Raw genomic sequence first — 25,464 nt, 5'->3', positions numbered from 1 at the left:
CGCACTTGGACCGCATAAACCAAGAGCGACCTTGGGAAGGCAAGACTTTGACGAGCACTAAGCAGCCAGTAGCAGCGGGCAGCCTCCCCACACCTCCTCCCCAGCCAGCGGGGAAGCCGGCACAGCACCTGCCCGAAAGTCACAGCGGGTCCGTGCCTGCTGTGGCACCGGCACCGGGAACTGCGGGTGACAGCCCTGAGAGGAACGAAAATGGCGACGGCCCGCCCCCGCCAGCGGAGAGGTGGCGGTGAGCGCAGGCGGAAGTGGCGCTTTGCCGGGCGGAAGTAGCCGCTGCGGGGCAGAGCGGAAGTGCTGGCCGTGAGCGGGGCGGGCGGAGCGCAGGTGAGCGGTGGCTCGGGGTGTGAGGGTGGTGGGGCCTGCCTGCCTTCCTCTTCCCCCTGTGGAGCTGAGCGTCCCCCGGGGTGGCCGCGGGGTCCTGGCGTTCCGCCTTTCCTACCTTGTGAAGAGGAGGGTGGCTGCAGGCGCCGTGTGGCCTGCGGGGGGCGGCGGCGGCCGTGCCCCCGCTGCGGGGCCCTGTTTCGCCGGACCCTCCCTGCGCCCCCCCCCGCCCCAGCAGCTCCCCGTCAGGGAGAGGCCTGGCTAGGCCAGGCCTAGCGTACGTTTGCGCCTGCAACGCTTCGGTTCAAATCCCTTTAGGGAAAGACCCTAAGAGCTTTGAACGCGGTGAGAGCCTCGGGACGCATCAGCTCTTAACAGTATCTTGTTCCTTTTAATTTTATTTTGTGCTGTGCCGGTGCCTCTTCGCTGCAGGGACTCTTCTGGCTGGGGACAGCAGCGTTTCTGGAGGCAAGGTGCTGTGTGCTTGCACGTGGTGAGTGCTGGACAGGCGAAGCAACAGTTGCCGAGTCTTAAGTGACCAGTGTGAGATGTGGAGCCTCTTTGAGGAGGGGTTCTTGCAGCTTTTGACTGGGTTTTTCCTTCAGGGAGGAGGGTTTTTAGAGGTATCTGCAGATAAAGGTTGCTGCGTGTTGTGTCAAGTCTAGATATTTTAGGACTGTTGGTCATTAGAGTTTTGTGTGCAGAAAGCATTTTTGTGACAGAGCAGAGCGTCCATGTCACCATTTGGCAAAGTAGTGAAGAATCCTGAGTGCGGCTTTCATTACTAATCCAGAGGGAAGAAATTGTATCTTTCCATTGGCCGCTGGGGTGCCTTGGAGAGGCTGAACTGTGACTCTTTGCCTCTCCTTTTAATTCCTTACCTCAGCCAACAAGGTCTGAAGAAATAGGTTAATTTGAGGCACTGATTGTGACAGCAGGACCTTGTATTCTACTTTGAGCCAAATCTGATAACTTTAGCAAAAGAATGCAAAGTTGTAGACTTGAGGATGGGGTGAAAAAATGACAGGGTTCAGAAATCAGTAGGAGTCAGACATGATTCTTTACTTTTACCTGTATTTCCTACCTTTTCCCTTTTAACTGTGTCTAATTCCTGGCTGTGGTTCTGATGTCAGTGTCTCCCTTGGGCTGTAGGGCTCTGCTGTGGCAGAAGAAAAATGCACTGTAAATGCAGATGGGCTAGAATAAAATAAAAATCATAATCGTATTGGATTGTATCAAGTAAGTACATTTTTTCATAGCCTGATGGCATCTGTAAAAACCTTGGGCAGGAGTGGAGTGGTACGTGGCTCAAACAAATGCTGTGCCTTATTCTTATGTTGCTTTATGCCTGCTAAGAGTAGTGGCAGGGGTTGGTATTATATGCCTCAGAAGCTTAAATGCTGCTTCAGGAAAGCATTGGGAGGGTATTACAGACCTTGATTTCTCTGTAAAGTAAACGCTGTTCTCTGTGATACACTGAGAACCCTGCATTAATTGGTGATTAGGGTCTCTTACTGTCCTAACTGGTCTTCCTTCTCAGGCCTACACTTGAGCTGAACTTGGTTAATCCAAAAGTGTATCTTGGTACTTGAAGCAGTCTGTGGCTTTATTGCCTTCTTTTTTGTGTCTTCTTTTAGTCTGAATTAGACCACTGGTCTCAGCTGCATTTGTAAAAATTCCTGCAGCACTGACAGGCTTTTCAAACAGTATCCATGGAAAGTCCAAAGCATGACAGAAAACTACTTATTGAGACTTTTAATGTAGACAGAGGATAGAACAGCGGATGATAGCGTACTCACGTAATAATCACTATGTTCTAGTGTGTATAGGTGCTTGTGGTCCTTTGACAGCATTTCTCATGGCTTACATGCATTCCTAGGATGATATCCTCAGCAGGTTGCATATGTCAGCGAGATGGTGGTCCCTCTAGGCAAACAGGTTGTGTGTGGTTAGCGTTTAAGTAGCCAGTTGCAAGACTGGAGATAACCAGACCATAGCATGCTGGGGTTAGCGCTGGTCATCAGTAGTGTGTGGGTTTTCTTGCATGCTTTCTCTGAACTCTGGTGGATAAGAATTATTCCTTATGATGGCCAGGTGAGTGTTGCTGATGTGCTTAGATGGCTTCCGGGGGGCATGAAAAAAGGTACTATTAGAAAGCAAACTATTTTCACTACATTCTGTCTGTCTGCAAGTCCCATATGTATTTAAGCAATTTCTAGCTCATTGGACTGCAGAAGGACCAAGTCACATGCCTTGGTTGCATGAAATTTCTAGACCCAGTTAAAACATGGAAGAACACATTTAAAGCTTTTATCTATTTTTGCACCAAACTAATGCCCACCTCTGCATTACCATCGTGTAACTCTTTACATTTGGGTGGCCTCTATATCCATATGGAAGAAAGAGTGACTTTGAGGGAATTGTTCCCGGAATAACATCTAACCTCTTTAGACAATGGCTCCGTAGTTGGCTTCTTGTGCCTGACAATTCCCCAGACAAATGAAGGCAGTTTCAAGGCCTGCTATATTTTTGATTAACATTTTTAATACGCAGACTTGGACAAGTGTATGTACATCCCTGAGTAGAAGAAGAGGCTTATTGCAGAAAGATTAGCAGCACACTTTGCTTATAACCGAGTGTTTTGTGTCCATTAATCCTAGCATCATCCTTATTTGGACTTTGAAGCCTGTGACGATAGGGCATGAAACACTTGGCTTCTGATGCGTGTGGTGCTAATTATGCATATCAAAGAGGGACCTATCAACTGAAGTATGACTATTGGAGCCCCTGTTGTGGCAGAGAGCTCCATAAATAAACAGCAGGTAGGTGTGTGCTTATGCTGGGAATGCACAAAAAAAAGAGCTGCCTGCAGAAGCTGCAGGTTTTGTGCAGTTGCAAGGGAACTGGGCTGAAAGGGAGTATTTCTGTGTTCTCAGCATCAGTCAGAACTGCAATGACATCCCAGGTGTTTTTAAGTCCTTCTCTGGCAGTAGCCAGGCACTGTAGCAGGGTGCTCCCTTCCCTTCCTGCCCTGAAGTAGCCTTTGCTAGTGGCCGTGTTCCACAGATGTCCTTGACAGCGTTGGTGGAGAAGTTGGGCATCTTTCCTGTGTGCTGGGGGAGGGCTTTATTGTTCAGAGGGTACAGGGAAGTTCCCCTTGCTGCTGCTTGTGCCATATGTAGGCTTGGTGTAAATGGAAGCTGTTGTTCTGGGACTCTTGAGCTGACAGCTTTCATTAAGGTCAGTGTTCTGAGATGTCTGAAATGAAGCAACTAACTCGTGGTGTTGGCATTGGATGAAGAGGTCTGGTTCCTCAGCCATGAAGTGCTGAAGTGAATGGAGTCCCTGGAAACCTTGAAACCCCTGAAAATCCACTTTGTTTTAGTGTACAAAACTCTTAAGTCTGAATGGTTTTAGTCCAGCTTTTGCACAAAATGAGGGGCAGGAAAAAGAATTTCAGCGAGTCTTGCATGGTTGGTGGTTTTACACTAAGGCCTTGATTTTTAAAAGGACAACAACCAAATTTAAAACTCCGTGGACCTCTTTGTGCTCTTGGAACCAGTAGCATCACATCTAACCAACCTTGGTCAAGAATGAGATCCCTGAAAATAGTACAGATATTCCAAGTGTAGGTAATAAATACTGCATGAAGTAATTCTTGTGTCTGTTACCTTGTGAAGGATGCTATCTCCCCACATACTTTATTGTAAAATATGGTAATAGCATAAGACAAAACATTGTCTTCAGGGCACTGGCTGTGCTGCACAATGATTGACCTTTGTTTTGGTCTGAGATTAAGACAGAGATGTACTTCCAAGCTTCGCATTTTCTCATGCGTACAGCATATCCATATGGCAGATAACTGTAGTTTTAAAAATCCATATCCGCTTTCTTTTCCAACTTCACAATAAATTATTGTTGAGTCCTGATGGGCTTTTAAAAGTGGAAGAGATCAAATATGTACAAAATATTTCAACATACCACGTGTGGGAGTGTGTCAAGTCTGTAGCATTAGTGCTGATCAGTGATTCAATTAGTGTGAAATGTATTTGCAAACGCTTTACTTGCTGCCTGCGAGAGATGGATTGATAGTCCCAGGCTCTGGGAATAAGAGGTAGGAAATAATACTTATAAATATTTTCATGCCCAGTAGGTGGCAGGTGGAATAATTGCCTTCCTAGTAAGTTCTCATATACACAGAGGTAAAAGTCTTTATAAATACCACCTTTGGCTTTCCACCCAAAACTGGCCTGGGCAGTGAATGAAAATGCTTGGAAATAGCATGACTTCTGCCAATAAGAGGTCAGTGAAAGAGTGAGAGAGAACTAAAGCAGGAGGACTAGATATGGAAGAAAAACTTTCTTTCGCTTGGGAGATTTGGGTGAGAAGGAGAGCAAACAGAGTCAGTGAGAGTGAGTACATTGTCCAAATCTGTGTGGGCAGGCCTTGTCCCCCAGGATCCTGAGAAGATCGTATGCTGGCAGGGAGAAGTGACACTGTGCCTTTCATGTTCTTGGTTGGTGCTGATATTGGAGTAAGTAAAATTTCTGGTCTTGGACCAGGTGCTTCTGCGGCTTTGCAAATCCAAGGCTGTGTTCTTGGCATTCTGGCAGTGATGCACTTCTTGGCTGGCTTTTTGCTGGATGAATGCCATTCTGCTCCCAGCTGGCTGGTAGACTAGGTGTTGGCTTGTCTAGTAGCGTATTGTTTGGCAATGAAGAATAAGGTAAACAGTTTTTCTGGGACTCTGGTACAACTAGTTGTGTCCTGGGGTGATCCTGAAGTAAGGTGGCTGCAGTATGTACAGGAACAGCAGAGTGGGACAAAAATGAATAGTTTTCCCTTGCTGTCCCTATCCTATCCGCAGGAAATCCAGTTCTGTGACCAGTTTTCCATGTCTTCAATAGGTTCCATGTGAACAGCGTGCAGGGCTGGGCTGCAAGAGCAAGAAGGCAGGATGTTGTCGAGGCCAAAGCCTGGGGAGTCTGAGGCAGACCTGCTGCACTTTCAAAACCAGTTCCTGGCAGCCAGAGCTTCACCTGCAGTGAAGATTGTGAAGAAAGCAGACAAGAGGAAGGGGGAGGAAGGGAGCACAGATGCTGAGAAACCCTCGCTACAGAACAGCAAAGATGTAGTTATGTTGGATGGTAATTTCCTTTGTGGGCTTCTTTGAATTACTAGGTTGCTCTATGCCTTTCAGTGTTCCTCAGTGCTTGCCTTTGCACCTCCCTCTCTGCTCCGTGTTGCTTTTGCCCTGCATGTATGTCCTCCTTTCAGTATTGTTTGTCCTTAGCCTTGTTGGAAAATGTACTTGTCCAATGTTACAAGCAGCCAGTAGAACCACCTTTCCAACATCAATGCAAGAGGTGTTTTCTGTGATTTGTACCCATTGGACACTCACTGCTTATTTTGCCACCTGTCTGGACTCCGTTCTCAGTGTCTTTGAGATTTAGCCCTGCTAACAGCTCCAGCTTTCAGCCAGGAGATCTGGCTTGATAAGCCTCCTTCCTGTGGTTTTGTTTTCCTCCGTCAGTAGTAACTGTAACGTTTCTGTCACGTGCTTAATAGTCTCAGAAGCTCAAGGTGCTTTCTTAAAAGCAGCAACTTAAGTCTTGCAGTGCTTGGTTCCAGGTAAGGAAATATGATCCCAGCTTATAGATAGTGAAAAGGAGGCTTTGACTTTTGTCAATGGCTGTATGACTCATGATCATACAAATCACTCACTGTTAAGAGTTGGCAATGGAAATGTGATTTTCTGTGCCTGAACACAATTTGTAAGGACACTGTTTCTGCACAGCCTTGCTTCTTCCCTTAATACTTGCAGTCAGCCCTCAGTACCCTTTCTTCAGCATGTGTCTCTCTACTACACAGGGCAAGTCAGAGACAGAGGACTTTTAATTGTCTTACTGCTTCCTCTTCTTTGTTTCTCATCAGAGCAATAATAGGTGCGATTAGGGAGCCTCGGTCTGGTACCTGTGGCACAGTAGTTATACATTAGTAATTTGACTACCTTTTTTTCTTATTATTTCCCCTCCCCAGATTTTCCTGATCTTCTCCCAGCTCTATCTCCAGCTCATCCAAAAAAGTCCAAGATCAAAAGGGCCTGTGTCCACTTTGAGGATGAAGATCCAGAGGAAAGACTGGAGAGTCATGATCAACACATTACAGCAGTCTTCAGCAAAATCATTGTATGTCTCATTTTTATGTGGTGATCTAGTGTTTTTTTGAATGTTGTGAACTAAGCAGTGGACAGGGGTGAAGGGTTCTGTTGCTGCTTTTCATTTCTACAGTGTAACGAAGCAGTTGTAGCATGGTAGACCAGTGTCCTGGAGCACCTTGAAAGGAAAAGCTCTTTGGGTATATTTTTGCTGTCGGTTAAATATGGGTTTGAACCTGCCCTCCAGTCCAGACTGCGTACAGGTCATATTGCTTGCATGCAGAATGTGCTCTAGTGTGGATTTTGGTGAGTTTCTGGACTCTCTAAGGGAGTTGTTCTCATTGCTCTGCACTGGCCCAGGTTTTCCTTTATCTGATTCTTTGAGTGGTGCGTGGAGTTTGGCAGCCCAGCCTTCTGGAAAATAGCCTCACTTTGGCTCTAAATAAGCACAAGGTATTCTGAGCCTGACAGCAATGTAGCAGAAAGCTTGTGAGCTGCACTTTTAGCTAAATGATATAAATACGTTTGGCTGTTGCGATGGTTTCTACAGGGTTTGAATTTTTTGCTGCAGGAACGAGACACGAGTGCAGTAGCAGTGACCATGCCAGTGCCCACAGGAGACCCATTTCCAAGGACATTTCACCGCTCTGAGATAAAAAGTGAGGTAAGATTGGGAGCCGCTGTTTTATGTTACCTTCATTAAAGATTAAAACTTCCCCATAATAAAGCCTAATGCTTGGTGGGTGGTAGGGCTCAAAATAAGTGACTTGGCATGCTGGAGATTATAAGCTAGCTCAACATATATCTGGCATTGTCACCTTAGTGTAGGAGAGAGTTGTTCTACCAAGCTGCCATCAAGTAGGTGCTCCACACCCTGCAGTTAAATAACATTTGAATCCTTTTGGTTTAGGAAAAAGGCAATCCCATTCAGCTAACTTTAGTGAGGTGGATCAAATCTACTGTGATAGAATTGATCCTGTCCTGCTTGTTTTTTTGTGAGGAAAAATCTCTGTTAATTTGTCCACCTGGTTTGATTAAGTCTGTATTACTGAAGTTGCATCTGATTTCTCCTGGCATGACATTTGAGTGTGGTTGCATCTTTTTGGATTTTGGCATAATATTTTTTTTCTGAGGCTGTAAAACTGGATGCCATATCTGCTGTTGTCAGCCACTGTTGTAGTAGCAAGGGCTGCTAGCTGAGTGGGAGTCAGATGTTGGGAATTGGTATATGTTTGATAGCTGTAGTTGCTTTGAAGAGGTAGCTTGTTTTGAAGGACAGCTTTTTTGAAATGAAAGAGTAATACTTTTTAAACTAGCAGTTACTTTTTAAACTACCAGTTCTGTTTACCTGACGCAGGAGTGCACAAAACAGCTACCTGATGTTCAGACTGCTTTTTAAGCTTCTTCTCTGGACAGGGGACATGCAAGGGTTTTTTTGCTTAGTCTGGTTTGGATTTCCTGTGCATCCTGTGTAAGGCTTTTCAGAGCCATGCCCTTCCATCACCTAGGCAAGCAGCACAGTAATTTAGTCAGGATTATTTTAGTACCACTTGCCCACTTCTTACAGTGTAAATCTCTTCATCCTGCTGCTCTCTAATCACCTTATAGGAAGTCTGTTCCAAGCATGTGGTGAGCACAGCGCAGTACAGCCCCATTTATCCTCAGAAATGCAAAGTATTGAGCTATACAGAGTTTCCAAGCAGCAGGAAAGCTGGAACTGTTGTGTTTGGTGATATTTTAGGTGTACTTGCCTGGCTTGAATTCACAGATAATTAATCATCTTCCTTCTCTAGGTAGCAAAAACATTCCTGTTCTTGTCTCTCTGTCCTAACATTAAACTGTGTGTTATAAAAAGAATAGCACATGCACAGAAAAGGGCAGGCGACTGCCAGCAGCTTCTCTGTGTCGTGTCCCAGAGTCTGATCTGAGGGTGTCTTTAGGATCAGATCTATACATTTGTTAGTGGCAGGTGTGCGGGGGAATCTGGAGAGGAAAGTGGTGACACATGGCTTCCCTGTTAGCAGGTGAAGGTGGGATATGGAAGAAGAAGCATCTTTGCACAAAAGATGGCAGCGAGAAAAGCTGCTGAAAAGGCAGCAACGGCTCCCTCTGCTGCTGAGTACGTGCAAATAAAACCGGCTGCTCTGGATGCCCTCAATCCGGAGGGATCAGCAGGAGAGGCACCTCTCCCCAGCATCAGGGATGGTAAGTAAAGAAGGTTGTACCTATCCCGCCTGCCGTATTTATGTAGCCTTAGTAACCATAAGTTCAGTGGAACTTATCTTCAAATTAGGGTAGCACTGTTGTCCTCAGTTTAGGAATCTTGACGTCGCTTGGAATGCCTGTGGCAGGACAAGGATTTGAAATGGTCTGAGACCCAAATTAACATTCCAAAAATTGGGTTAGCTTTCTCACCGATTTCCTTTCTGCTTCACACAGGGCCAAATAGATTTATTTTTCAAGGTTCTTGTCCTCCTTTTCCTCTCTGCTTGTTAAATGTAAAGTTTTTCTTGTTTCATTGTTGATTTCCACAATTTTAAGAAGGGGGTTCTACTTGTGTCTGATGAAGGTGTTTGAGACCACTGTGATGCGGGTTCTCACTCCTACCTGGAAGCTGAAAGCTCAGTCTTCCGTCACCAGATCCGCTGCCATGAGACTGTAGCTTTGCTCTATAAGGGATACTGTGAGGCAGTGCTGATGAGTCAGTGCCACCTCCAGCAGTTACTTGTCTGACGGCAACGTGACAAGAAAAGATGAAACCAATTCAACTGGTCCAGCATCTCCAAGCTTGCTTTTTTTTTTTCCTTGGGCAGTCCTATTTGCTTAGGACCACACTGTGCTTTTCCCTAACGCCCTCTTTTTCACATTGACGTAGAGGCCAGATGTCATTTCAGGGTTATTGCCATTTGACTAAGGTTTCTGTCTGCCCTAACCCCTGTCAGAGAATTGGTAAGAACCCACAGACCTACTGTGCTGTGTATATCCTGTTACAGTTGTGCATGTGTACTTCTATCTAAGAAACCCCAAAGGGAAATTCAGCAACCCTATAACTGTGATTCTCTAGAAGTAGAACGCTTCTAAAATGTGGTAGCACAACAGAGGGATCAGAAAATGGCTTGGACTTCTTAGGGAGATTGTTGCGGCAGGATCACTAGAAGCAAGAGGAGAAGAGGGGGAGCTCCATTTCTTGTTGTAACAACGTGTTTGTGCCTGGTAAACCTCAGCTTAGTTGCTGATGGTGAGAAGCTTACTGATTCTTTTACCAGGTCACTCTGTCTTCTCATCTGTTTCTGCTCAATATGCAAGACAACTGCTATGGAAATGACATCAAACCTTACTGATGTTATGAGGAGTGTAATTTCTGCTGTTTGAACAGGGGTTTGATGCTTTCAGGGTTGGCTGATTTAGGGTCATAGGGATGTTCCAAGCCGCTGTATGGATCCTATGGAGCATAGGAACAAAACATAAGGAATGAAGCTAAGTCAGTCCCAGGACAGCTGGAGGGTCTCACGCTGACCAAAGGAGCATGTTACCCTGCTGCTAGAGTTAAATCCTTTAAAATCCTTTAAAAAGGATTTAGATCAGGTGATAAAGGAGACTTGATTTTGTTCAGGGTAGAAAAAATGCCCCCCTGCTGGAACTTCTAATATGTTTAACGCTTAAAGGTGCATACAGGACATTGTTAGAGGCAAACATGCCTCTGTTGAGAATGGATCCTGTATCACTCTGGAAACTGGTTTACCTAATAATTTTAATTCTCTGTCTCACTCAACAGGTATTTACTAGGTCATGGTTTAGCGGACATACAAATGTGGGCTCCAGTGTTCTTGGGCAAAGAATCTAGTATTCGCTAAGTTGGAAGAATGCTCTGACTCATCAGTTGTGTATTATGCTCCAGTTTACCTGTTCTTGCTGTTGCTTTGCATTAAAGAAACAAAATCCCTTTCCCCCATCCTTCTCCAAATTCCTGAAGAAACAAGATGGAAATGACGTTTTGTTGTGACATGGGATGAAAGCCCAAATATTTTAGTTTTGTTTGATGCTAAACTAAACTTCTTTACTTCTTTTTTAACTTGGCTACCAAGGTGAAAAGAAAAATTATGCAAGCCTGGTAATGACAAAATTGAGATGCATTCATAATGCTGTAGACACTTAAATCACTAACTGCCTTCTCTGCTGGATTTATAGATAAAGCTGGTGATTTCTTGACCTCTCAGCTGCCTCGTCTTGTAACGGGAGAGGGTCTTGGAAGCCAAAAGAGTGTGCAGGAAGCTCAAGCTATTCACACAGAGAACTTGTTGAAGCTGCAGTCCATGTCTGAGGAAGAGATCCTGCAGGAGCAGAAGAGGCTTCTGGCTCAGCTGGGTACGTGCTTTCCAGGGTGAATTCTAGCGACTTGGAAGTTTACTGAATGTATAGGTGTCCTGAAGCATCACGAAATTCACAGATCAAAAATGGGAGCTTGGGATTCCTGCTCATTGTGTATGTGGATGGTCCAGCTTCCGTGTCATGCCAGTAGCTTATGAGTAAGAATTAAGTATGAAGGAATTAAAGAGCGCTTATTCCTCAGTGAGAGGGGGCTTAGCTTAAGTCTGTCTCATCTCCCTTTGGCTGTGGAATAAGATAGTCCATGCAAATACCTGGTTACATATGCACGTACTGAGGTCCTAAAGTGTAATTCTCTGAAGCAGGTAAGAAAGTAAAGCTATTCTTAGGATGGCTGTAGCAATGTTGAGGTGAGAGAGCGCCCCTGGTCTTCCCCTCCAAAATACCTAGGACTTGGGCTAGTACTGTCAGTACCGGGACAGGGGAAACCTGTGGGCATGTGGGAGATTTCAGTTCAAGTCTGTGCTTGGTAGAGCAGAAAAACTTAGAGCTGGTCTTGAACTTCTTGCAAAAGTGTCTTAATTACGTGGCTGTTGGGTGTGGGTGTTCTGGCAGGGGTCTGGCCTCTGGTTTGGGCCCCTGTCCTCAGTGGTGCTCTTGGAATGCCTGTCACTGGCAGCTGATGACGAGATGGGGGAGAACGCTGACAGTGTGGTATGCTTGGTAGAGCTTTGTGTGACCTAAGGCACTGTAAAACTTATAGGCGTTGGTTTCAATGATTTTGTATGCTCAAGAAGAGCAGACCTACAGATGCAGGTGGCAGACAAGGGTTTTTGAAATTCTCATAATTTCAGATTTTCTAGCATCAAATTTAGGTGTGACTGACGTTTTAGATACATAAGTCTCATGTGGGTTTAGCTTAAAGTTCATATTAGTGATCTTGACTTCATTGCAAGCAGCATGGGTATAACTGGAAAGGTGGCAAAGGAACTGCGCAGAATAATTGCAGACAGAATGTTTAGGTACATCCTTCATACAGAGCGCTGAGCTCTCCAAGCTACTTGTGGTGAAATTTTTTTTGAACTTCACTGCTTATAACAATGGCATGTGTATGAAAAATATCTTGTCTATGTAGTTCCTTCTTGTGACTTATTTGTGATCTTTTCTCCTTGTCCCCACCTTTCCATCCTTTGGGATATTAGTGAAGTGAATACTTAGGGATTTGAAAAGGATATGATATATTTTAAATATTTTTGCACAATAAATTAACTTTCTAAAACAGTGTACTTGTTTATATGCCCTAAGGGCTAAAACTGTAGATCTTTCAGTCTTTGAGGCCTTAAGGGAACTGGGAGTAATTTTGGCATTCCCAAAATATCTGTGGTTAGAAGTTCCTTCATTGTGCATAATTCCCTAAACTAAATTGCTGGCTTACAGATGAACTTGGGAACCAGACAGAGACAGAGATGTGGGTTAAAGAGACTTTTTCTCCATATTCAGGAGTGTGAATAATTTGTGGGTATTTAATGCTGCCCAGTCTCTGAATTAATCTCTTAGTAATGAAGCAGACGAGGCTCCATGGTGTGGAGTACGAGGGTGGGTAGGCAATTCCATGGTGGGCAGAGTCTTCAGGGTCTTATTGTTGATACAGTTCTGGTTTTGCCCATGGAGTCTCTGGGCAGAAGTAGGCTTACTTTCTGACATACTGTGCACAGATAGGCATAATCAATGACTTGTTTGTCACTGTGTGCGATGATAAAGTAACGAATACAATCTTTTCCTTGCTGTGTGCAGAGAAGTGTGAGAAAGTGAGAGCTCTGCTTGCATTCAGGAAAAAATATACACGCTTTAATGAGACTGAGCTGAATGCCTCTCCTTCGCCAAGGGGGGTTTAAACTGCATCATGAGGAGAGTGTGCAGCAATCGCAAGGGTGGGATAGATCCTTGCATCCTCTTTGAACTGTTTCAGAGACGTGGGAGTTGTTTCCTTTTTGCGATGACTTCTCTTGGGTACAGAGCATTTCTGAATTACTTGTCCTTTGTCCTCCAAAAAATAAATAACCAATGTAGGTGTTATTCTGTTACTTTATGCATCTCTGACGCTGTTTATTGGAGTACCTCTGTACCTTTTAGAGGCACAATGCACAGGCTTTTACTGTTCACCTCTGGCGTAAGCATCCCAACACCATCTGCACGAAGAGTATTCAGAGAGAAAGCGCACTCCATCAAAAATGATGTGGGATAACTGCAGCAGATCTGAAAGAAAAATTATGATAATCTGACATGTTCCTATTTTAGAGCCATAGGAATATTATCTATCCTTCAAAACACCTCCCAAATGATCCTCTGCTTCTCCAAAGCATGAAGAGAATGGCCATGTCTGTTTTCTGGATGTTGTCAGGCCATAATGGACTCTCAGGAAGGGGAGTCAGTTCAAAATAAACAAGATCATCTCCTCCTAACATAATATCTAGACCATGCTCTGCAGCTCTAGAGCAGGTAATTCTTTTTGTGGTGTCTGTTCTACGTATTCTTGTAGCGTTCAGAGTGATGCCACTGAAGGGTCCACAGACAGGGTAGGCAAACTGTCAGACCTGGGTTCCTCCCATAAATCACAGACCAGAATTCTCTCCCCAGTGAAGAGTCTTGTTTGGATGCGCCTTTTCAGTGGCAGCAAGGGGGAGAGAAACAATTATCTCTTTACTAGTAAGCTGGGAGAATAACTAGAATTTTTGTGGTTGTTTTACCTTGAAAGACATCTATCAGCTCTTCCTCTCTCTGGTGTTGCCTCACCAGTCAGTTGTACCCAGGCTCATATGCTCAAGATGTCATGAAGCAGTTAAGTGCCTCAGTTTGAAAAGAAGTGATGGTACAGAAGAAGAGGGCGTGTGGAATGGGGTGAAAAAGACTAAAACATAAATAGCAGGAGCTATAGGCATATCTAATATTTTGAGACTTTCTGTCACTTCTCTGTCTGTCTCCTTGTCAATACTTGCAGACTCCAGTTTAGTTGCTTTCTTAAAGTCACGACGTGGTGGCAATGAAGGCCAGAAAAAGGAATTAAAAATGGAACAGAACAGCCCAGAGGAGTTTGTGGAATCTTTGCCTGTGGCTCAGCATGGTGTAGGATCGTCTCTTCCCATGCAGGATTCGGGTCTGGAAGAACCTGTAAGGAAGGAAGAAAATATGAAGGGCGAAATCACAGGTAAGAAACAAAGCGCATGTTGTTAACGTTCTGAACATAAGCGTAAGGTTTGTATAGTGTTTGCATTAATCCAGATTGGATTAATGTGGCACTTTGTTAGTTACCCAAGTCAGAATTTTATCATGATAGTTAAAAATACATATATTATGGGTTCAAAAAAGAACATCTCTGTTATTTCTAGCTGGGCTCCATAGGTGAGAAGGGTGATACGCTATGTAATGGAGGTGAGCTATACAGTGAGAGGTCTTGCTTTGTTTTTGAAATTTGTTCTGAGGTCTCCAAAGGGAAAATGTGTTTTAAACTAGGCATCATTGCTCTTCAGTTCATGTGAACAGGGAAACAAAAGAGTGTGGTAGTGAGATTCAGCTGCTGCTTGAATAATTTCTTTTAACTGGGACTGCTTGGGGACAAGAAGCTGTTGGATAGGTGAGAGTTGGTGATTTCCTCACAGGACAGCATGAAAACAACAGTCAATCTTTCTTGAGGGAAATTGCTCATATAGCATGCATGTTTTATTATGATGCTACTCCTGATAGCCCCACTCTGTGGCTTCTATCTCAGAACCCGCATGGTGATTTCCACGGGATACAGTTCTTTTCTTTGTGCTGTGGATGGAGGGAAGTATTAAGGCACAGAGTGTTATTCTGCTTTTTTGGAAGAATTGTACAGAGCTGTTACCTTTTACGACAGAACTCTTTAATACTCAACATATGCCTGTATGAGGAGAAAGCTGCTTTATCCCCAGCAGCTAGAGCAACCCATGTATTCTCATGGCAGAGAAGAGAAATTTTCTCCTTAAGCTCCTGCTCTTACTGTTGCTTTCCTCACTGCAGTTTTTTCTTTAGCCATTTCTTTTTCTCTGTTGTGATTTTAGGCTCCCTTTCTCATCTTCCCCACACTTTTATTTATAGGATGTCTCTCTCTTGTTAGCATGCTTCTTCCCCGGTTTCATGTCAATTTTTGGCTGTCTCCATCTCTTGATCCTCTCTTCTGATGCATTCTTTGTGTCCCAGTGCAACATGCAGACTGATTTTATAAAGAGGTCTCTGAATCACTCCTGGATTTCAGCTTGGTGTTTGCAAGAGATAACAACTGTTTACCATTTTCTTGATGAGAGCAATGAGCCTGTGAGTGTATGCGTGTTTACACGTGCAGGAGAAGGAAAGCTGATTAGCCTTTTATTGAGGGAAACACTTCACCGAACATTCTTTTTGCTGTTTCTCCCCAAGTTTTACTTTTCCACACATCCGTCCTAATAAAAAGGACTATTTGTAGTTCTTTTTAGTTCCAGAACAATCTAGTGCACAAGTAGTGCCAGGTTAAGTGACATTCTTTTACTTGCCTGGGAGCCATAGAAGTGGGTTGTTCAGCCTGCAAAGGCTGAACAAGACGGTAGTAGTGCTCTTGGGAATAGCTCAGTGTTCAGAGCATCATGTGCTGATGACACCTTTTGCTTCTCATGGAAGACTGCGCAGGGAAGAAAAGGAATTTTCTCGGGATATTTGAAATAACAAAGAAAGGATGAGCTGGAACACAGTTATAAAACCAAGGGAAGCCTTTCCAGCACCTAAGTTTATGCCTGCAGCCCATCTTGGCCAACAGGAGGTATAAAATACTAATTTGACATTAGGACTTAGTGTTGGGATTTTGCATCTGTTCATACTCAGAAGTAAACTTATAATGAATAACCTGGCAGAAATGGTCATTTTGAATTGCCCCAGGGAGAGGATGATGACACAAGGCAATGGGATTGCTCAGAAGTCAAACCTGCCTCTCTAATGAGGTAAAAAGCTACTGTTTATTAGAAACAAGATGGTGAAGCCTTTATCCAGCAACTAGTAATCTTATCAAATGGAAGAGTAAATTCTGGCACTGAGACAAAAGGGAAGCAAAGCAGGAAGGGAAGAGGTTGGGTGGGAGCCTTTAATATAACCTAAGTCTGAAAAAGTTCAATGCAATCGTTGCATTCGCACTGTTGGCTTGTGTTTCTGTAGAGGGATTGTTCAGTAACTGAACAATGTGCTGATGCCTTGGAATGTACATCCATCCCTTCTTGTTGACAAGATCATACTACTAAGGGCTGGTGGTAATATGTGTAGTGCTATTCATAGAATGATTAACTCAACCCTATCAATTCAGTGATTAATGGAGAAAACAATTTGTTGAATTACAAATGTTGATGAATCAAATTTTTCTGCTGATTTTTATTTCCTCTAGTTCTGCACCTACTACCCACAAACATTCCAATTTCTTACATTTCAGATATTTCTTTCTTCTCTGCAATTAAAATGTGTGCTGAGCCTTTGGCTGAAATTTTGCAGAACAGCTTTCTGGCTGGAGAAGATAACTCTGCTTGGTTCCTTGCCTGACTCACTACCACATTGGTCCTAAGGGTGACGCTTCATCCTAGAAAGGATGAGTGCCCTTCCTGGAAGTTTATCTGCTAATTGAAGGAATGTAAAAGGTTAGGTTTCAGGCCAGTTTTCAGCAGGAAAAGATCTGATGAAAGAAGAGCATCTTAGTGGCACTCATTGTCTGGGATAGTACCCTTGTAGCAAAGCATTACCTTTCCTAGTGTTCAGATAATTTTCAGTAACATCTCTCCTGTCCCTTCACTTGTGAGATTCTTCTGCATGCTGATCTGTCTCTTTCCTAGGGCAACTCTCGTGATGTCAGGCATAAATGTCTTGTTTTTCAAATTCTTCTAGTCAAAGCTCTTTATAAAGTTAAATCAGTAATTTCTTCCTTTAGTACTTACACCTTTGAAATTCTTGTTCAACTGTCCAGTTTCCCCACCGAGCTGTTTCTCGGGCAACCTGTGTAAATTTTCAGCTGTTTTGGTCTTTTCTTCCCAGGCTGATCTCCTGAAGCCTTTAGAGGGGGACACTGAACAAAGAGCAGCATCACAAGTGCGACGAAAACACGAATAGTAGCATTTATGCTCTCTCCAGTGGATCTAGGCAGAAATCGTACTGGCTTCCAATAATTTGCTTGGACCTCTCTGCATTCACACTTTTGAATCATTTCACATCTCCCCTAACACCCCCCTCCTTGGATGATACTAGTTTGCTTTCCCAAAAGTAGGGCTGATATATTTCTGCCCTGGTTCTGATCACTTTGCCTTATTTGTGTCCTGACTTCTGTTCAACTTCTCCCAAATTAGCCTTGTATGTGAATTTCATTACAGTGCTGTTTACTTCCTCTTCTAGCTCCCAGGAAAGATGAAAAGAGCTTTAGACCTTTGATGTTTGTTCATCAGTGAACAGCCAGTTAGAAAATTGTTTTCTTCTTATTTTACATGAATCCTATATTTGATGCAGTCTTTAAGCCAAATAGGTTGGCAAAGAGGGAATAGTATTTTCTTCATCCCTGCCTTGGAAGGTAAGACTGCCGTTTTTACCCCTTCCCCCCCCCTCCCCCCAAAGATGATCTGCCTGTGAAGCCCAAGAAGGAATGGATTCACATGGACAATGTGGAGTTTGAGAAGCTGGAATGGATGAAAGATTTGCCCTCACCCCGGCAGAAGAAAACCAAAAAGGTTTGAAAGCAGAAACTGGTATTTTTCATGTTTGTGTCTGGATCATGCGTCTCAGCAGAACAGTTTTGAAGGCTACAAAAAACTAGTCCTCTGGTTACTTAATCTCTAAGATTTCATTGGGCTGAGAGATTCCCCAGTTTCTTTCACAGGGTGGGGTGGTACGTGGTCAATTTGGTCTGTGTGCTCGAGAGAGCTAGGAAGTAAGAGTCTAACAACTGTAGTCTGGGATGAAACAGATCTGAAGATTAAGAAGGAAAGAGGAGTAAATTTTTTATAAGAATTTGAGGCCTCACCTGGGGAGTTTTCGAACTGTCACCTTCCAGCTGTTGATGTAAGAAGTAATATTTTAAGTGGTGAATGGAATGGAAGGCAATAGAAATAATCTTTTTGTCCTTCTACCCTTTTATTATAGGGAATGCAAGCTCGATTCAGTTTAAAAGGAGAATTAATTCCTGCAGATGCTGATTTACCGACATACCTAGGCCTGCATCACCATGGAGAAGAGGCAGAGGTAGGTGTAATGTAGTAGAAAGGGCACACCCATTTTAGTTTTCTGTGTGTGTTTTGGCAGATTCCTTTTGTGTCAAGGCTTTTTAGTGACAAAAACCTTAGGAAAGTACAGATGGGTGATTTTTCTTTTGAAACAAGCTCCTGAAGAGAAGCTGGATCTGCATGCATTAACTGCTTTGCTTTCAGAAAACTCCATTAATGCTTTTTTTCTTCAATGCCATTAAGGGTCTGTGGTGTTGGAAAAAGGTGTGCATATATTATTTTCTTGAAGTCAGTTTTCTCTGTCTTGTCAATGATTAGAATCTCTTTTGCAAGTGCCACAAAGCAGCAAGCAACATTGCATTGCAGTTTATCTCCCGTTATGCAGTATTTTACAGTTAATCTTATTCTAAGGGGCCTATTTTTACCTATAACTGTGGCTTTTGTTGAGGTTTGGTTGGTTTATTTGTTTGTTTTTCCCTCCATTTAGAGGGCTGGTTATTCTCTCCAAGAGCTCTTTCATTTGTCTCGCAGCCAAGTTATTCAACAGAGGACACTGGCTCTACAGGTCTTGGGTCGTATTGTTCAAAAGGTAAGTCACTTTTCATGGAATTCCTCCCCATAATTCAAGTTTCTGGTGGATCAGGGCCCAGATTCTCCGGTACTAGTTGATTGCTTTCTACTACTCAATGAAGGTGAGCAAAATCACCAGCAGGGTATTCTTTTTCACTGAGGATCTCCTCAGTGTTAGAAAAGCTAAGTGTTGGGACATAAAGAGTTTCAGATTTCTCTGGAAGGAGGTGCTTCCAAGTGTAGTTCAGCAGCAGTGCTGCAACTTCAGCTCTGTTGTTCAGCTCTTTGAACACAAGTTTGGTTTTTGTTTTTGGGTTTTTTTTTTTGTGTTACTTTTGTGACAAACCTATCCTTGGCAATGACCCTTTCACTGCTGTTGTCTGAGCCAGCTTCATGATGTGCTTTTTCTGTAGGAGGTGAGAATGAACCCACCTACTTTAAAAGCTATGTGCCAATAGCATGGAACAAAATGAATGTTTACTTCTGTGCACATTTCCACCTAGCCCGTAAGGGAAGTGCTAACCTTCCCCTCAACAGCAGTGGAGGCAGAGAAGAAACAGTTTTGAGAACGGTGGGGGAGAACAGGGTGAAGTCAGAAGATGGGTCTAGACTTCAGAATGAAAGATTTCCTGCATTAAGGAACTGGAGTTGCGTGCCTCTGTAGATTGAAAGGAGGAGAAAATAAAGGAAAAAACCCTGCACACGGTTTAGCTGCTTTGCAGTAGGAGTGGGAAGAGGCAGACGCAGAGAATATTGAGATTACCCGGTTGAGATGGTGCAGCTTTAACACTGGCTCTATGTGGCGTACATTTCAGGCCAGGGCTGGAGAGTTTTCTTCCTCCTTGAAGGGCAGCGTTCTGCGTTTGCTGCTTGATGCTGGGTTTCTCTTCTTGCTGCGCTTCTCGCTGGATGATGCAGTGCATAATGTCATGGCAGCATCTGTTGGTGCTCTCCGGGCTCTGCTGGTGTCACTTGATGATGAGGTGAGACAATCGTTAAGTGCTTGGGTTTGATTTTATGCTGAGCTGTTTTACAGGAACCAGAACGAGAAGACATGGTAAGTAGCTTGAACAAAGGCTTGATGGATGAGTTAGTTTAGTGGTCAATAGAATGCCATTGCTGTGCTTTGGGACAGCCAAGGGAATGTGTCATCCTAGTTCGAGAGATTCGGACATCTTTTTCTACTGCTCCAGTTAGTTCTGCCCCATTATTAAATTCAGTGCGGGCTGCAGAGGTTCTCTTCCTTTTGACATCTTTACAATCTAGATCAGGCCACTACTAATGTATGTGTACAATTTAGGGTTTTTTAGTGTGGCCTCTTAAGTTGTTGGCTTCTTGCTTTATATTTTTCCTGCTTCTGAACAGATCAAATATTCTTCCTGCTTTCCCTTATGCTTCATAATGATGGTGTTTTCTTTTTCTCTCATTGTCTATTTTCTGCTGTTCTCAAATGCTTTTCTTACACTGATAAATACTTAATTTCACCTTCCCATGTGTCTATTTTCTCCTTGATGCTTTTTCTCCTGTTGGAAGGTTGAAACTTCTTTTGGGTGTTCAGAGATAATAGAGAGCCCTGAGCAGCAAGATTAGGATGTCCAACCACAAAGACAGAAGCAGTCCATTATAAGTAAAGCATGCTGTGGGCTGTGTTTCAAGTTCCTTCCATGAGAGCTGCTCTTGTGTCAGACTGCGAAGGGGCTGGTGACAGAGAAGAGGGGTAGATTTCAAGAAGCCCCCTGCAACTTCTCCTAGGCCTTGAGAACTCTCCTTAGCGGGGAGGCAAGACAAATGAAGGACTAGGTAGCTTTCTTCATTAAGCTATGAGCCTAATGGTGGTGGTCTAGATGAGTCCTGCCCACTCATGGTAGGTAACTAATGCTATGAATCAGCTTCTTAATGTGTTCTTCTTTCTTCTGATATTACTCTGGTTTATAACTGCAGTGCTCTGGTTTTCAGATCAAAGTTCGTGGCGGGATGTCTTGTATAAGTGGAGCTTGCAGACCCTCTTGATGCCAAAAGCAGCACTGTGAGTGCTGTGTCAGTATATTTTTCCGATTCAAAGGGTCCTTCCTAGAGTCTCATGCTGCTGAGTTTCAAAAGGACTCTGAGGAAGGGACAGGGCTGGAAGTCTGGCCTTTTGCTCCAGGATGTAGAAGACAGAATTTATCCCCAGTATAAGCACAGAAGATCAACACATAAAAATCATGCTTCTGAAGGTTTTGTTCATTCATCAGTGGCTATGGGAAGGAAGCACCTTTGTCTTTCTTGCATTCGAAGACCCAGATACTCTGTCTTGTGCTTTTCTTTCTCTTGGTGGAAGGAAGGCTGTAGTTCCAAATGCTTTATTCCAGATGGATTCGTAGCTTCATCCCCTAAAGTCAGGCCTCTTCTGACCATGTAATTCACTCGCTTCCTGACTTTGTTTAATATTGCTTTTTTAATTTGTATGTGTTTGGAATACCCTTTATTGTGTTTCTGTTTTCCTGGGGTTAGGTGAGAATCAGTAAAGCATCGTTGAGAATTTTTTGTCTTCCATGATTTCTCTGTGAGAATTTTATTTTATGTGCTTTTACTGTCCTTGCAGAAATATCTTGATTGGACTTTCTCATGGTATCAAGGGATGGCTGCATTCCCCTTTGTCCCCAGCAATGAGGAGGAAGAAGAGGAGGAAGAGGAAGAATTAAATGGAACAGAGAAGTCTCAAGATAAAAGAGTAAAGGATGAAAACAAGCCAGATCCAGATGTGGCCCGATATGATGTTGTAAAGGTGAGCACAGAGCTAAACCTGACATCTTTTTAGGAAAATAGGCTCTGCACAGTGGCTATGTGTGCTGTTGTCTCTCCTCCTGCGTGTGCTACTAACAACATTCTGAACAAGAATTAAAACTCTTCCCTGGCTGTTGGATGTTACGTTTTTGTGATATATTACCAGGAGAGTAATTTTATTGATCTCCTAAAAATATTGAGACCTCACCTGTGTGATTTCAGTATCATTAAGTATCCCCAACTTCCTCTAGGGAAACTGGCAACAAAAACACTGATGACCTTGTAAGACTTGCTGAAAGACCGTATATAGACATGATTTTCAAGCTCACTTACTTGAGCTAACAGTGAAAAGGTTCCAGCCACCGTTAAAGTGTCTGTATGCGCTTTTGTGAAGTTAAGCAAGAGCATTACAGCTAGGTAGTTCAGAACTGATTAGATCTGTATAATGGCACTCTGTATTTGACATGAGGTGGCTACTTTAGCATTTCCCCAATATCATTCTTTGTATTTGCATTTCTCAGATAAAGAATTACAGCATTTGGCAGGGATTCCTCACATATTTAAGCTTAATCCCACATTCCTGATAGGAGATCTAAAAATAGCAATCTTTGTTATCTCAAACCCAACTTTGGTGGAGCTGATACAACTCTCTTGCCTGCTGCAATCATAAAAACCTGTGATCATGTCAGTTCACGTACTTCAGCCTGTGTTTGAATGGCACTTGGTTAAAAGCTTTACTGGGCAAATGAATTACTGTACTTGGGCATCTGGTCTCATTTTGAGGCTTCATGATTTCAGATGTATTCTACTACGTGACAAAGCTTAACAAAAAAACCTTAAAGCTCAACAAAAAGAGCTTAACAAAAGAGTTGTAGATAGAAAAGATGAATCAGTTTGCGATTCTGGAAACAGTTGCGTGGTTCAGCATAATAGCTATTAACTTGTTCCAGATGGCCCAAATTCAGAAGATATTTGGGATAAAATTCTTCACTGTTGTAGTTGTGAAATTCCATTTCACAGCTTTCTGTGGCTGTTACAACCCAGTTACTCCACACAGTTGGAAAAAGACTATTTAAACTAGCATCTGAACTAGGCCTAACGGCCTAGAACTGAAGCCTTGCTTGGCTACAACTTTTTAAAAGTATCGATTCATACAAACTCAGGTGTTGGGGAGTTAGTAGCCTTTTCCCAGAACTAGGAATGCATAATGCTGTCAATTGATCTGAAGATTTGCTTCCTAGCAGTGCCACTGATCATGGTCTTCCGCTCTGTGAACCATAAAATAAAAAATCACATGATCTCTCTGCATCTCTTTTTTTCCTGCTGCAGAATAGGAACTGGTGTCTGTTGTCTGCTTCTGTCAGCCCTCTCTGACAGAACAGGTACTGTCAGACAGAGTGCTGCTGCATTAGGTGGAGGTGGTGTCTAGCCAAAATGATTCAAGGAGCCTTTTTAGCCACATCAGGTTTTACTAGTCCTTTATAGGGAAGGTTGTTTTCCTACTCTCTGTTACTTGCAATTTCATACTCTGGAAAACACAAGTATCCAGACCCCACCAGCGGTCTGATTCAGAACAGAAGTTCAGTTGTTCTTGCTTTGTTGAACTAACTCATGCTCATTTGCTAGCGCACTGGCAAATCCGCAGAAACTTATCTCTTTGTTTCCCCACTGCTAATATAAAACCATATCTCTGCAGAAGATATAATTGTCTTCCAGCAACTGCAGTTCAGAGAGCCATCATTAAGAGCATAATGGATTTTTTTCTTTTCCCACCTCCCCTCCCTTTTCAGGGACTTTTGAAGACACGGATCCAGCACCGGCTGAGGTATATCTTGGAGGTGGTACGACCTGTTCCAACAGTAGTCCTGGATATACTGCATATCCTCACCCACATAGCAAGGCATTCCTCTGAAGCGTGCAGCCAGGTAAATCTCCCGTTGTATAGGAGATTGGGAATAGTAGAGAAAGGTTTGAAAAAGGGAAGAAAGAAGCAGGTAAAGTTATAGCAAGGAGACTACACAAATTTGTGTTTTGTATGTCTTCTGCATGTCTGCATAATTGTTTACCTTTAGTTATTTGTGCTACTTGCTACTTCTCTGCAGCTGCTTGACTGTCCTCGGTTGATTGAGACCATTGTCAGGGAATTTCTCCCTACTCAGTGGGATCCCCAAGTGGCTGAACCAGGGCGTTTACTCACCAGCCTCCATGGAGTTGCTTGTGCCGGTGCTATGAAGTTCATCAGAGTGTTGGCATGTGGAGGCCGAAATGCAACAGCCAGGCTGGTGAGTGATTCTCAGAAAAGCTTTTCTGATTGCAAAGGCTTTTGTTCTCTGTGCCTTACTTCCTAAGTACAGGTAGAGGATTAATTGGAGATGACTCTGAGCTGAAGCTGAAATAATCATTGTGAAGAAGGTGCATATGTGTTTTGAAGGACTTGTTGACAGCGTCGTGACAATAACGCCTTCTGCTGTGTGCCAGTAGAAGAGCTGTCTCAAGCTTTTCTCTGCTTTTTTTTTTTGTTCTACATAGCACAGTTATGCAAAATCACGTAGCACAGCTCAGTTATACTGACCTGCGTTGAGAGGTTTAGATGTTTAGAGCACACATTGGTGTGTGATGCTCTGTACTCTCCCGTATTCCAGTAACAGGTAGCTTAGGACTGTATAAACTAGAGGTTTAATCGCTATCCTTCTGTTTTACAACCCTGGTTGAACTTTCCTGCCATTTGTCTTAATAACTCTGAAGTCATTTATCAGTAGTTCCCATCCCTCTTATCTACTTCCTGACAGGTTTTCCACTTCAGAGATAATTGCATTCACTCATATAGGTCATCACACCAGTGCTATAAATGCATAACCTCTACTAAGAGCAGCACCCGTTACAGTGCAACGAGCACCTCTTAGGGTTTTTGGTTCAGTATTGTTAATAGCATCTAATAAATTGCCATCCAGGAAGTTGCTAACATCAGCAGAACACCAGTCTGTGCTATAAAATACATAGAATAATGTGCTGATTATGGATATTTAAAGGTTGTTAAGGGGTGCTAGGAACATAATAGAAAATCTCTGCATTTTACTCTATTTCAGGCTTTGTGTACTCTGGGTGTTTCAAGGCATGCAAAAATTGCTTACAAGTTTTCTGCCACTCAGGCTTTGGTTCTATTGCTCTCTCATATGGCTTGTTATGGGCATTTAAACATGGGAGTGGAAGATAGTAAAGAACTAAGACAAAATCATCAACGTAGGAATTTATTTTAACGAACAAGAAAATTCTTCCATCTTCGTCCTCTGGAAGTAAATTTTACTTTGCCCCCTGTTCTGTAGGAGGGGTGTCAGAATTTATAGTTTGATTCATCAGCTCCTTTGCTTTCTTGCTGGTGTGCATTGGTTTCCCTACAAGATGTTTCTGAAGCATTTGAATTTTAAATTATCTATAATCTGTCCTTGTGTTGTGAAAAAGACATTGTTATCTCATTTGAGCATGCACAAGCATTTGTATGTGTGGGAGAAGGAAAGAGCAGCTCTTTTTTCATGGTTAACCAAAAGTACCCAGTTGTTGGGGAGGATAAAAATTATTTCTAGAGAACTGCAAATGAGTCATGTCATGCTTAATTCAATACTAAAATAACCTCAGAACATATCCAAGGCATCAAAATTCTATAATCTTATAAAATAGATAGGAGGTACGCTTTTATAAAATAAACACAGAATCATAGAAGGATTTAGGTTGTAAGACCTCTGAAAGCCATTTAGTGTGCCCTCTCAGAAAGAATATCAGCATCAATTCAGTGCTTTTGTATACAGTGTTTTTCATAATCTGTATCTATATAGATATATCTATATGGAGTAACAGAGTTCTATTTAGGATTACTGAAAGAAGGATAATTGTGTATTTTTTTTCAAAAATCAGTTAAGTGCTGCAGAGAGTATTCAAAACAAGAGTCTATGTGGGCTAGACAGACCTCTGTCAGGAATGATTTAGGTGTAGATGGTCTGTGTTAGGAATGCATTAGGTAACACCTAGGCATCCCTTCCAGGAATACTTCTCTGAATAGGCATTGACCATTTATTG

The 25,464-nt window shown here is 43.0% G+C and overlaps 1 protein-coding gene across 5 annotated transcripts in view; it reads left to right on the top strand.

Annotated features, from left to right (window-relative positions):
• Positions 1 to 265: 265 nt before the first annotated feature.
• Positions 266 to 25,464, top strand: part of RPAP1 (RNA polymerase II associated protein 1) — a 41,684-nt gene continuing 16,485 nt past the window's right edge. The window contains exons 1-15 of one of the 5 annotated variants that reach the window (XM_075105593.1): positions 306 to 342; positions 772 to 832; positions 5,247 to 5,486; positions 6,379 to 6,527; positions 7,068 to 7,160; positions 8,518 to 8,701; positions 10,685 to 10,861; positions 13,821 to 14,027; positions 17,453 to 17,565; positions 17,978 to 18,076; positions 18,545 to 18,646; positions 19,443 to 19,610; positions 21,212 to 21,394; positions 23,184 to 23,318; positions 23,496 to 23,675. In XM_075105593.1, coding sequence (XP_074961694.1) covers positions 5,297 to 5,486; positions 6,379 to 6,527; positions 7,068 to 7,160; positions 8,518 to 8,701; positions 10,685 to 10,861; positions 13,821 to 14,027; positions 17,453 to 17,565; positions 17,978 to 18,076; positions 18,545 to 18,646; positions 19,443 to 19,610; positions 21,212 to 21,394; positions 23,184 to 23,318; positions 23,496 to 23,675 — 1,980 coding nt within the window. In that variant the 5' untranslated portion in view covers positions 306 to 342; positions 772 to 832; positions 5,247 to 5,296. Of the gene's footprint in view, positions 343 to 771; positions 833 to 5,246; positions 5,487 to 6,378; positions 6,528 to 7,067; positions 7,161 to 8,517; positions 8,702 to 10,684; positions 10,862 to 13,199; positions 13,322 to 13,820; positions 14,028 to 17,452; positions 17,566 to 17,977; positions 18,077 to 18,544; positions 18,647 to 19,442; positions 19,611 to 21,211; positions 21,395 to 23,183; positions 23,319 to 23,495; positions 23,676 to 25,464 lie in introns of those variants that run through there. The other 4 variants (XM_075105596.1, XM_075105595.1, XM_075105592.1 and 1 more) reach the window with 4 other exon arrangements.

This window comes from Phalacrocorax aristotelis, chromosome 10 (genome assembly GCF_949628215.1).
Source record: "Phalacrocorax aristotelis chromosome 10, bGulAri2.1, whole genome shotgun sequence".
Taxonomy (NCBI): Eukaryota; Metazoa; Chordata; class Aves; order Suliformes; family Phalacrocoracidae; genus Phalacrocorax; species Phalacrocorax aristotelis.
Note: the sequence above shows the minus strand (reverse complement) of the source record. Positions and strands in the feature narration are given on the sequence as shown.